Here is a 13138-nt window from a genome sequence, read left to right on the forward strand (position 1 = left end):
CTTCCGTTTGGCCACTGGAATTGACAGATTGTGGGAAGACAAATCCCATTGGATTCCCACCACTGGAAAACGAGACTCCGGGGTAAGTCTGGATTTCGTTTGTTTATCTGGAACCCCAGATGTTCCAGAAAGTGAACTACCTTTTTGGTGGCTTTGAGACATTCCTCGACTGTTGGTGCCCAGATCAACCAATCGTCGAGGTTTGTGCTGCTTACCCCATTGATTTCCCTGAGTTCTCAATTGCTGCACAACCACTTCTGCTATTTTCGTGAATACCCTGGGGGCTACATTCAGACCGAAGGGCATCACTTTGAATAGAATGTCTGATTTCCTAGCCTGAATCCTAGGAATGGCGGCGGAAGTGTCTGGCTTATAGGGATATGATAGTATGCGTCTGTAAGATCGATGGAGCATTGTGACGGCTCCACGCGGAAGTAAGGTCCTTACTTGCGAGAGGGTAAGCATCTTGAACTTGTCGCAACGAATGAAAGAGTTTAGCTTTGACAAGTCTAAGATTACCCTTCTTTTTGTTGAGCCTTTCTTTGGCACGCTGAATAAGCGACCTTGAAGTTTTAGATGCTTGACTCTCGCAATAGCTCCTTTCTGAAGGAGTTCTTCCGCATAATCTGTCAATTCCTTTGATGGTATTTGGCGGAATGATTTGATTGGAGGAGGATCTTTGATCCAACTCCAACCCAATCCTTTGGACACTATGCTCTGTGCCCAATTGCTGAACCCCCACCTGTGACGGAAGAGGAACAGCCTCCCTCCTACCTGGGGAGCCTCATTGTTGATGGGCGGGTTGACCACCACGCCCTCCTCTGAACTGCTTACTCCTTGTCGCCCTCCCTGCGCCACGCTGGCGAAAGTAGCCTCTCGCCCTACCTCTCGATTGTCTGTTAAAGGGAGGGTAGACCTGACCTTCATACGTAGGTTGAAGGCCGGCGAGAGTGCGTAGGAGGTCGAAGGTTGTGACTGAGGAGACAGCAGGAGGATGGGCTGGTTCTGCTTAGAAGTAGCAGGTTGTCCCTGTTGGGTAACCGGGACGGCCTGAACAAATTGCTGCTGTTGCTGGTGTTTCTGGTAAGGCTGGAACCTTTTACCAGACTTCTTTGGTTTCTTACCAGCAGTGGGGACGGATTCTTGCTTCCTCTTAGATGAAAATACCCCACCTAGCTCTAAGGCTCTGGTTGAGCCTAGCCGCCTCGTGGTGTACTTCATTTACAGCGGACTCTGGGAAGAGATCCGCTCCCCACATGCTTAGAAGCCAGGAGTCTATTAGGCTCGTGCCTAATAGTGCACTCCTGCAGAACGTGCTTTCGGCAATTCCTCCTAGCTTGGAAAAGAAGTCGAAAGCATCCGTCTGAACCGTCTGAAGCTGGGATTTGGCCAAGATTTTTAAACAAAGGTTCCGTGCCATACGAGAGAGCAGCCATCTCTGTTATGATCAGCGAATTGAGGGACCTGCCAAACCTAGTTCGCACGTCGAACTCTGCCTGAATCAAAGGAATCAGGCAGCCTTGGGTGAGCTTTTCCCGGCCGAACTGGTCCATGGCGCAGTCCGGTTTTGAGCTTACCAAGCGTGAATCGTGGCTGGCAAGTTCTCCCACAATTCTCCAAAAGCTGGGAAGAGCGGAGAAGTAGACTCCGCCTCCCTTAGCTGTGGCATGGGCTCATCCTTGAGGACTGCCTGAATAGTCGTCTCTACTATTTTGTAGCTAACGGAAGAGAAGCCTCCTCTTCCGTCACAAAAATAGTGAAAGGACTCTTATAAGCCTGGAGCTTGGTGTTTGTACACTCCCAGTCCTCAAGGCAGTGAACCCATTTCACGTTTGAGCATGATCCCTACTGTAGAGAACATTCTCCCTAGAGATCTTGTCTTCCCTAGTAAGCGCCGCTACGGTCAGCCTAGCATAGCCATGAAAGGCTGCGTCAAACCCGGAGGATAAAACTCGAAGTCCTCAATCCTTCGAGTTCCACACTCCGGATAGAGATCATACCATCCTTAAACGGAGCGTAAGCGGCTACTCTCCATGGGTTCTCCATAGAGAAAGCTGGTAGTGAATCATATGGTGGAAGCTGGAGACTACCAGCACTTGTACTGGGGAGACTGGAAGGGGACCTGAGAGAGCCCAGCTACTCGGTCCTCATTCTCTCTAACTCTGTTAGAGAGATCTTGGATGGACTGGCCCGATTGAGACAGAGTGCTCGACAGTTTGTGCGAACATCTGCTCAAACTTTGTCCCCAGGGCGGAGACTTGAGAGCCGACCAACTCACCCACCTGTTGCATCACCACTGCTGAGAAAGCAGTGGAATCAAAGGTGCGGGGGGGTCCCCGCTCCTCCAACCGGCGTTACCGGAGTGGATGCGGTGGAGGCCGGAGAAGGCATTGGCTCGGCGGGAGCGCGAGCCTTCTCCTTAGAAGACTTGCTTCTAGAGCTCTTCGAGTAAGAAGAGCTCGGCTTGGCCTTCACCGCGTCAGCGTAAGAAGTCGAAGACTTCTTAGCTGAAGAAGACGAAGACGACTTCTTAGAAGTCGTCTTAACTAGGGTCTTCGGTTCTCTCTGTCCCTTCACCTTTGGGGGTACAGAGAGAGTGGGAGAGCGGTTAGGGATCTCAGATCCCACAAAGCCTTGGAAAGAAGCACTTGAAGAAGGGACAGGAGAAGATCCAGGAGCGCCCAAGGAAAGACCTTGGGCGCCCGACACACCTACCTCAACCAACAAATCCTCCACACCTACCGCCATAGGCTCAATGTTGAAGTCCAGGGTAGCGACGTCGGGACCGACTCCTGTGTGGCTACGACCCCGAAAGATTGCTGCATCTCTTGCTGGATGGAGGCTATGAGAGGGGCTGCGGATAAGGGGTCAACATACCCTGTTGACTTGCCCCCGGGGAAGATCTGGACGGCCAGCTTCTTGTCTAAAATATAAGGCTGGCCTTTGGCGGCGTTCTTTCCGAAGCCGCCTACCCACGCTTTCAGGGTTGCAAGGGCGACCTCCCTCACACCAGCAGCCTGAAAGAAAAGGCGAAATGAGCTTCTAATGGCGGGACGGGGTTAACAAACTTATGTCTAAGAGTTGTTAGTAAAATGATAAAAAAGTCTATAATCGACTTACCCCCTCCACCAGCTGACTGACTAGGTCGTAGCAGATGGCGCAGGCTTCCGGGTGCCAGACGATCATATCGTTGTACAGCGTGGCACATGGAGCGTGAGACCTGCACTCATCGTGGCCGCAGGGGTCGTACAACGTCGCGTTGCATCCCAGGACCTGGACAGCTGGGAGCCTGTAAGTGGAAAGATACATAAGTATCAGGAGAACACTTACAGCCTAACAGTTGCTCCGCTGGTGCCGGAGCGAAAAGTTAGATTAAACCAGAGCCCCGCCATAATACGTGTGGTAGAAAATGGTTGGTTGTCCTAGGCTACGGCGGAGACAAGAGATAGAATCCAACCAGGTGTGGTGGTAGAATGAAACCACGACGGAAAATGGCGGGGATGGTATACGTATGAATAATAAAATTAAACAAATCATCGTAAAATTAGGGTATATCCTTAAAAATAACAATAATTATCAAACTTTCCCCACCCGTCTACTAGAAGAGTGCCGGGTAAGAAGGCAAGCTCCCTTTCCGGTCGCGGGGGAGAGAGAGAATGTAAGGATATAGTAGGCAAGCAACCGACCACTAGTAGTGACCACCCGCCCGCTGGCGGAGCCAGTAATCTATAACCAAAGGTGCCCCGGCTGCGGCGGAAGGCTCCGTTCGTTATAGAAAGGGAAGGTGGCTGAGCAACTGGGGAAGGGGGGGGGGAGGGGGGGGGGGTCTCGGCGTACACGGCGGGAGAGAGAGAGGGGAGGGTGGCCTACTCCTCCCCGTCCCAACAACTACCCGCTCGGAGACCCGGTACCCTATGAGTGGTCGCCCTATACCCCCGCTGGGAGGAACCCCTGCCTCCTCAGAGAGAGAGGGAGGAAGGCAACTGAGGTTGTCATGGCAACCAAGGGGTCCCCCAGCGCCTCCCTATACCTGGTAGGGAGGGAAGGGGAAGGGGAAGGTGCGATGGAACACGTGACCGCAAGTGGCCTAAGCCGCGAAGCAACACAACCGTGGAAGGGCCACGTGAACCAGGCTGTACCAATACATGGGACATGCACCTAGGCTAGCCTAACACCCTAAATAGAACTAAATTTACATCGTAAAGATGGAAAAGACACTTTTAGTAGAAGAAAAAGAAGCCCAGGAGGAGGCAAACTGTTCCGAGGAACAGAAGCCTACTCGGAGCCAGCGATAGCCAATGAAGAGCAAGAGCCGGGATGCTGGGCTGGAACATAGAATAGCCCTAAATACCAAACTAAGAGAAATGGTAAAAGGGCTAACCTAGCTAAAAACTCGATGTAAAAAACAAACGATGAACGTGATATAGTAAGCCATAAGTATAAGAAGTCCCAGTATGGAGGACCGGGAATTCTTAACGAGGCAGCATGGCGCCGCCACGAGACAACCGGGAAACCGTATATGACCTATTAGAAGGAAAATACTGGTTCCCGGAAGACTAAAATACAGTAAAACATTACTTATGAGGCACTTAACTTAGCCGTTGCGATGGCAGAACGTTCCATGATGGATGGTGATATAAATCCTCGTGAAATAGCACAAGCACAAGAAAATGCGTCCGAACGCTGGCGCTAAAAATTAAGGATGTCCGCTAGGGGCGCTGCTGTCCGTGGCGTCCTCTAGTAGTAGTAGTAGCGGCCGCATCGCCCGTTGGTATCAGCTCTCTCTTGTGGGGATTCTGATTGGAAGTTCTAATTGGTGAATGTCTCGTGGTAGTGTTCCCACTCGCCCCTATTGCCATACCGACACTTCTTTTTAAGAGTGAGCGAGTCAGTTTTACTGACATTTTCTTAATTTTGTTTTTCTCTGGTAATTTTAGATTAATTTTACCTAGAAAGAATGATATTAAGGATCCTTTCATAGGCCGACACGAGCTGAGCCCAGAAATGTCAAGGAGTTAAAGGCAATACATTTGGGTCTGATAGCCTTTTCCACAGTAGTATTTGGGAGGATGGTAGCAGTCCACTCGGACAACGTAGCTGCCCTAGCATACATAAACAAGCAAGGGGGAGCCTGCTCTTTCTCCCTCTGAGGCAGCAAAGGACCTCCTTGTATGGGCGAAACAGAATCAGACAATATTAGTCCCCTGATTTGTGCAAGGAAGAATGAATGTATTGGCAGACCAGCTGAGCCGTTGGAACCAAGTCATTCCCACAGAACCACTGGTCTGTTTAGACCTGTGGAATCTATGGGTAATACTGATGTTGGATGACTTTGCAACATTGAACAATTTTTCAACTTCTGCTTTTGTGCTCACCAATTCTGGATCCTCTAGCATGGGCAACAGATGCCATGCCACTCAATTGGTCCAACAAGTTCCTTTATATATTTCCTTCATTCGCAATAAGGGAAGCATTGAACAAATTTCATCGTCACCAAAACGTATTGATCCCGATAGCACCATTTTGGCAGTTAAGGGAATGGTTCCTAGAATTCATGAGTGCTGGTAGATTTTCCAAGGCTTCTACCTCAGAAGAAAAAGCTTCTCAGACAGCCCCATTTCAACTACTTTCATCAAAAGTTGTCTTCTCTGGCTCTGACAGGGTACAAATTATTGAAGGGCTCCTTGGAGCAAAAGGGTTTTCAAGAACGGCTTCAGAAGCTATTTCCAAATGCAGGTGTAAGTCATCACCTAACGTCTACCAAAGCAAGTGGTTAATTTTCTGAAGTCGGTGCAAAAGCAATAGAGTCTCTTCTACTAAAACATCCATGACAAATATTACGGATATCCTATTATGTCTCTGAGGGAAGCAAGGCTTATCCTCTACCACAAAGGATATAGAGTGATGCTTTGTTCAGTGTTTAGGCATAGAGGTCTTGATACATCCGCAAATCAGGACATTTCGGATTTAATTAAATTCTCTGATATGAAGAAAAGGAACAAGGAACTTCTCATGGAATCTAGACATAGTCCTGAGTGGCTCACTAGTTCTCAGTTCGAACCCCTAGATTCAGTTTTTTGAAATTTAGCAAAGAAAGTCCTCTTCTTAGCGGCTCTAGCAACAGCCAAAAGAGTCGGTGAAATAGAAGCCATGGACAGAAGAGTTGTATTCGCTGTTGGCAATGCAATATGCTCACTCACCTTAGGATTTCTAGCTGAGAATGAGAATGCCGCTAAACCATGGCCCCGATCCTTTAGCATTGAGTCTGACAGGGATTCTAGGATCATAAGACAAAGAAAGGGTTCTGTGTCTTGTAAGAGCACTGGAGTTCCCATCTAGTAACCTCTGAGCTTCTGTCAAGGACCCATGATGTCCACTAACAAAAAATGCGTTACCCTTCTTCCTGAGGGATGTTATTAGGGAAGCATATGTTCAAGTGGGAGAGGGAGATTGTCAGTTATTGAAAGTAATGACTCATGAAGTCAGATCATAACTACTTCATTAGCTTTCAAATAGTACAATCTAACTCTTATATCCATTTTGGAAATGACTTACTGGAAATGCAAGTCAGCATTTGCAACTCCTTATCTCCGGGATGCGGATACAACATTTAAAGATTGCCGTACCTTGGGACCTTCATGTTTGGCTGGCATGGTATTGGGAGAGGGAGTGTAGAAAGTGTGTCTTCCTTCGTCACCTTTCACCTTGAAATTGATGTTGAGTTCTTGGGAAGTCTGGAGGTACAATGTACCTGGGTATCCACCAGTTTTTATGGTTGGGGTAATAGTGATTTTAATGTCTAAGTGTAGGTGATGGTTTTGTTTTGCCTGGTTGTTATATTGCTCGTACTGTGCCCTGGGCAGGGGTGACTAAATTTTTAGTCCTTACTAGCATTCCGATATCCTTCACTAGAGGCTCCCACCTTTGTAGTAGACGATCCATGGCTTTACTGGCCCATCTCTACTGGTTAAGATGTGTGTGATACCAGAGGCAGTATCATCATACTGCTGCTCATTTACCAGGTAAGGAAACAACAAGCACTGTGAGTGTTAGCAGAATTTTCTTTCTCAATTCATTGTTCTTATTAACACTGTTTGGGGTTAGAATAGTCCATGTATTCCATTTGCTGTCAATGTGGAAATCAGCTGTGTAATTACTTGGTAAGTTACATATGCAAAAATGGTATTTTTATAATAAAACTAAATTTTGTATATACTTACCAAGTTATAACAGAATTGAAACCCACCTGCCTCCCTGCACATGGAGATATGCATAAAAAAACTGGTTTTCTCTGCTCAGTTGTTCTTCTTTTTCCCTAAAGTGGGCAGGGCTAATTACCTACACTAAAAAACAAAAGAATTGCTACTGAGAATTAAAACATTTTTTAGCTGCTGATACCAGAAACTTTTAGCTATGTAATTAGTACTTGGTAAGTAGATACAAAATTTAATTTTTTTTATAAATTTACCATTTTTTTCTTAATTGTTTCTCCTCTTAACTTAAGTGAATCAAAGATAATATCTAATTACGTAGTGACTTTGGCCTAGCTTCTTCTTTAGATCTTGTGTCACTCCACCAAGAGGTACCTCAATCTCAATACTTTTATACAGTTGCAGACACTTATTTTTTTCATCTGAGAGTGGAACTAAATTTGTGTCCTTTCTTCAGCTTTCCCTTTCTGTACCATTTGCTTTTAAAAAAGGTTTACTAATTTCCTTTAAGTTTTCCTACAGAATTATATTTAACATTGATTTCCCATTTCCAATGTATTCTATTTGGATTTATATGACAGCTAAGGAAATGCTACATTGAATCTGTGGTACCTCACTAGCTAGCTCATTTTAACTGTCAAGGGTCCTCAACCTGTGGTTAAGAAAGTTGTGAATGGTCACTTAATCTGCCTTTGATAGGTCAATTTTGAGTAAACATGCTGGTAGTACATATATTTATTTCAAGAATTATTCTAAAATTGTTAGATTTTGTTGAAATACAAAGTGTATTGGACATTATGGTTAAGATTTTCTTATGGATCTTGTAATTCAGTACATATTGTAGGATCTTGTAATTCAGTACATATTGTAATAAGGGTAAAATTGAAAATAGAAATTTAGGCCTACATATATCTTTTAGAGTTAATAAAGAAAAACTAAGAAATTAGAAATTTTATAACCTAGAGGTTTTCATTAGTACATTACATCATACCAGTATTTACATACAGGAAACTGCATTTCTCAAAATTGAGTATTGTAGTATACTCTTTTGAAGCACCTTGAGACTTCACTGACAGAATTTTATTCATGTGGAAGGCAATTTAATGCACTAAGCAGTTGTTTGCAAGCTGTGCACTGAAGTTAAGATCATATGATACGTATTTCCTTCGAATATTATTGTTTGATAATTTGTAAAAATTTATGGGTAGGTATGTAACTTATTATCTATTCTACTTTCTGGTAAAAATAAATTTTAGGCTTTACTGTAAGCTGTAAAGGTAAAAACAAAATCTAGGTAGCTGTAAAAGTAGAGGGCTAATTTCAGCCACTGATTCAGCTAGATAAACCTCCCTAATAACCTTATCGTCATTTGCATGTGATTGGTAAAACTAATGAAGTTGGAAATGTGTTTGAATTACTCCCACCTTATATACATATAAGCTACCCTAAGGTGCTTTGTTTTTTTGTTTTTTTTAGAATACTATACCCTTTCATGTCATGTTTTTTTCTTTGATTCCTATGCTTGTTTAGTGTGTTGCATGAATAAATGAGTTATGGCAACTCTAGTTCTTTTACTGGGAGTTGCAGCTGTTGGTTTTCCCATCTCATGAGACATCATTTCACACACTCAACTCTCTAACTTTACAGCCTTCTCCAAAGTGATTGACCTTGTAAAGCTAAGGTGGCTGACTTTGGTATCAAAAGCAAAGGTGTCTTACCCATGCAGTCATGGCCAACTTTGGAACTAATTTCAGGTAAAGTGTAGCTAAGTTAATTAGGCTATGCCTGCCACAAAAAATTATGAAGGCGGTTAGTACAATGCTGTGAGCAGGTAAGCTATATCTTTGCTAATGCAGTAAAAATCCATGTTTATTTTTTTACTAATCAGTTTTACTAACATTGATAACTCCTTATTCTGTACTTTACTTAGTATTTTAGAGGACTGTTGAAACAATGTGTTGTAGAAATGCCAAGTGGAATATAATAGTTATCTCAAAGAATGTATAGATTTTTTTCACACAGTACTTCTAACAAAATTCATCCTCAGCATGGAGTCGATGCTGAATAAGCTGAAGTCTACAGTCAGTAGTGCTGCAACAAGTGCTGTGTCAAACGCTGTTCACATTGCATCACAGGTGTCAACTTATTTACCTGGGAATCCTGTCACAAGGGAATTTGAGGCCACTGCCCACATTGCTTCAGCAGGACCAGGTCAGTAGAATTCTGTAATGTATATGTAATATAAATTGGATAAGTTCATGATAAGTGATAACATGTACTATATTTCAAATTGGGACAAAACTTTGGCAAGCAATGAGAGCCAACATGAATGCAGGGTTATTTTGTACATTTTCTGCTTTTAGGGTTATTTTGGAAGGTATATAAAGGATACAAAAAGTCAACAAAACAAGATGCTGCTATATTTGTTTTCGAGAAAAGATTGCTAGACAAATGGGGCAAACAAGAACGTGAAGCAATGCTTGAAAAATTGAGAAGAGGAGTGTCACAGCTGACCCGTTTAAGACATCCACAGGTGATACAAAATTTTCACTTTTATTTGTTTCATAAATGTTTGTGATGCAGATCTGTCAGTTATTTTCATATTTTGAACATTTTCTAGGTGTCAGTGCCACCTTTTTGGCTCTTACTCTTTAGTAAAAAAAATAATATATTAGCAGTAAACATAAATTTTGTATAATATCAACTTATTATTTTTTTAGATTTAAGAAACATATTTTTATTACACAAAACAGGTTTTCTTAGAAATCCATTCATTATATAACGTGTTGCTTTATTTTCATTCAAGATTGTAGGGCCTCCTCTTTGCATACCCATTCCTGTGTGTGATACCCATTTCTGTTTGCTAAAAGATCAAGTCATAGTGCAGAGGCTTGGCTTGTATGGAAAAATCTCTTATGTGAAAAAATATGGTTTATTGCTTCATGACCCTATTATAGATATTGCTTGAATAGCTATTTAGAAAGGAGGATGAAGGAGTTTTAATCTCCCAGAACAGTGGAGGATTAGATATTAAAAATGTGAGATGTTAATTCCTAGGAATTGCACCGGTATGCATGTGCATGTGGTGAGTAGTGAGCATTAGTATACGAAGATTGGTTCCCCAAGATAGCTACGACTCATGAGAGTGTCAGAGAGGTGAAATGACATGTAAGCTATAATAGAGGATGAAAATGCAAGTCTTACACTCATCAGTAGTGCATAATCAACTCGACTAACCCTCAGCTCCACTGTAAATGCATCCAAATGTTTTTTTACAATATCTCTCGGGTAGAATTTTGTTAAGTTAGCCTGACATTTACATGTTCCCACTTTATGAATGGCAACAAACTCTAAAGTATGCGTAAAAATCAGAGACAAAGGAAGAGCATATACATACTGGTGTGGTTTACCCTCAGTCACTTCAGACCATTGTCTGAGATGTTGGAGTAGTCCCTGCTGATTACTGGGTTGGAGCCATAAGGAGATGGTATTTAAGAGATTTGTTATTACATGTGACCAGTGCAAGGTATAAAGGTCTTGAAAAAGGAGAGCAAAATTCCTAAGTACACTTTAGATAATCTTAATTGCTTGGACAGGCTAAAGAAGAATGTCCTCACCATGAGAGGAGCTCTGAAAAGTTGATAAAGAGAACCTTCTTCAGTTGAGACAAAAAATTCCTTACGTAAGAGCCAGGATATTGACCCCAAACTTGAGGTAATTTATTGGAGAACAAAACTTCTGGATTTGGTGAACAGAGGGAACTCCCTGCCATAAATGCTTGTAGAGTTGCTACCACTAAAGGTCCTCTTAATGTCTTCTGTCACTGGGACTACGAAATCTTTGGGCATCATTGCCACTTTCTAAGAATTGAAAAGCTGGAGGAGGGATTGAAGTGGCTGTGAGGCACCAGCTTCTCCTAGGGTACCAGATGTATGATTAAAACTTTTCAGGATTTAGTTGTTGGAACACACTCAGATGGGTGTCATCAGTGTCTTGACTCCTGATCTAGTAGGGTTGAATGAATTTCTTCTGAGTGTCTGTTATCATCTCCAGGTAAGTCTCTTTCATGGATGTGATCAGATGGGATTTTCCTTTAGTTTGTTTGTAGTTTCAAAGATCAACATATATACTGAAGAGAACACAAAATTTATGTTGATGATCTTGTTTCAACAAAACCTTGAGTAAACATTTGTCAAGGTATTGTAAGAGGTGAATCCTAACTCTGTAAGCCCAACTACCACTGGAGCCTTCAACCCCCGATCTAAGCATGGTACCATGAATAACTGCCTGTTCTTCAGATCACTGGGGCCTTTTCTAATTGCAGACTCATGAACTCTCCATTAAACACTTCATTCCAGTTGAGTTTGTTACACCTGGGGTTTTTCTTCAGCAACTTGAGCCTCCAACTTAAACTGCAGTTCAGATAATTACAAATGATGTATTTGTGCAGTAAGCAAATATAATTGTTAAAAATTTTTTTTTTATGCACAGCTCATTTATAGATGTCCCACCTCCTAATTTCAGATCTTCTATGAGCCATACCTAAACTATGCAAGAAGTGAAGTTCTAACCTAATGGAACTGTAGTGGGTGATTTGCTGCCAACTAGTCGGCTGAAGTTCTTTATTTAATTCCTATTCAAGGATTCAGAAAGACTTGTGTGGGGTGCATTTATAATTGATTTTGTTCTAAAAGATTACATATTTTGCTCAAGGCTCAGACTACATTCTCATTATAATTATGAATGCCAAAACTATAGAATGATACCGTAGTTTATAATTTTATCTAGATGTGAAGATGAGATAATAAGAGTGAAATTACTTTTTGACATTTACAAAAAATTTTTTGTTCCACAGGTACTTACTGTTCAACATCCTTTAGAAGAATCCAGAGAAACTCTGGCATTTGCCACTGAACCAGTATTTGCGTCCTTGGCTAATGTTCTGGGGCAAACAGAAAATATGCCAGTCCCACCTCCATCAGCACTGAAAGATTACAAACTTTTTGACATAGAGATAAAATATGGATTAATGCAAGTAAGTTGAACATACAGTGAATACAAAAATGAAAAACAGGTTTTGACGCAGGAAAACCTATTTTTGTTAGTCGCTGTAGAGTCCTCATGTAGTTGCCTTTTCCATGGTCTAAGCAGAGCTCCATGGTGACCAGACTAATGTCAAAGAATTCTCTTTTAGCTGGTCTAAGCCGGGTATTGTGTCAATGATAAACATAACGTATGATGGAGTATGAATGGACTCGGGATAAGAGGACACTTTCTCTTATCCTCAGCGAATGCTGAACCCAATTCACTTACATCAGAAAACCTGTAAGAAGAAGTGGCTGTACCCTTAAGCGCCGTTACTTTCTGTTGGTCAATGCAGGATGATCCCTTACCCAAATCCCATGCCTTTTCATCAGGGAAGTGAGAGGTTTACGAGGACTCAAGAGCGACTAACAAAAATAGGTTTTTCCTGTGTAAAAAACTGGTTTTTGATAGTGTAGTTGCTGTCTCATCCTCAAGGAGTTTTACAAAGAAATTGACAGGTGACAAAAAGCTCTACAGGTTAAATCCTAACAACCCAAAAACATTTCTGGTTTGGGGTCAAGCTACAAGTCTCAAGGCCCCATTCTTGATTTTTCCGGAATGATTAATTCATCGCCCATTTGGTCTACTGTATAAAACAGTAACTTACTGATGTGAAACTGTAGGTGATAGCCTAACCACCTAGTCTAGGTTATTGTGTAATGCAGATTAATTAATTCACCTTTAAGGGTATGGGGTTAATCAGGTGTTATTTGAAGCCTTCAAGCTAGGCTTCTACCTCATAGCCCATTAGGTTTTTGGTCTACTATATAAAACAGTAACTTACTACACAATGTGAAACAGTTACTTACTACACAATGTGAAACAGTTACTTACTACACAAT

General features: G+C 42.5%; 1 protein-coding gene across 3 annotated transcripts in view; it reads left to right on the forward strand.

Annotated features, from left to right (window-relative positions):
- Window positions 1-13138, forward strand: part of LOC135202372 (SCY1-like protein 2) — a 152502-nt gene that overhangs the window by 16924 nt on the left and 122440 nt on the right. Inside the window, exons 2-5 of one of the 3 annotated variants that reach the window (XM_064231732.1) lie at window positions 8859-8965; window positions 9259-9422; window positions 9575-9744; window positions 12067-12246. In XM_064231732.1, the coding sequence (XP_064087802.1) occupies window positions 8940-8965; window positions 9259-9422; window positions 9575-9744; window positions 12067-12246 (540 nt within the window). In that variant the 5' untranslated portion in view covers window positions 8859-8939. Of the gene's footprint in view, window positions 1-8858; window positions 9043-9258; window positions 9423-9574; window positions 9745-12066; window positions 12247-13138 lie in introns of those variants that run through there. The other 2 variants (XM_064231734.1, XM_064231733.1) reach the window with 2 other exon arrangements.

Source organism: Macrobrachium nipponense, chromosome 30 (genome assembly GCF_015104395.2).
Source record: "Macrobrachium nipponense isolate FS-2020 chromosome 30, ASM1510439v2, whole genome shotgun sequence".
Lineage (NCBI taxonomy): Eukaryota > Metazoa > Arthropoda > Malacostraca > Decapoda > Palaemonidae > Macrobrachium > Macrobrachium nipponense.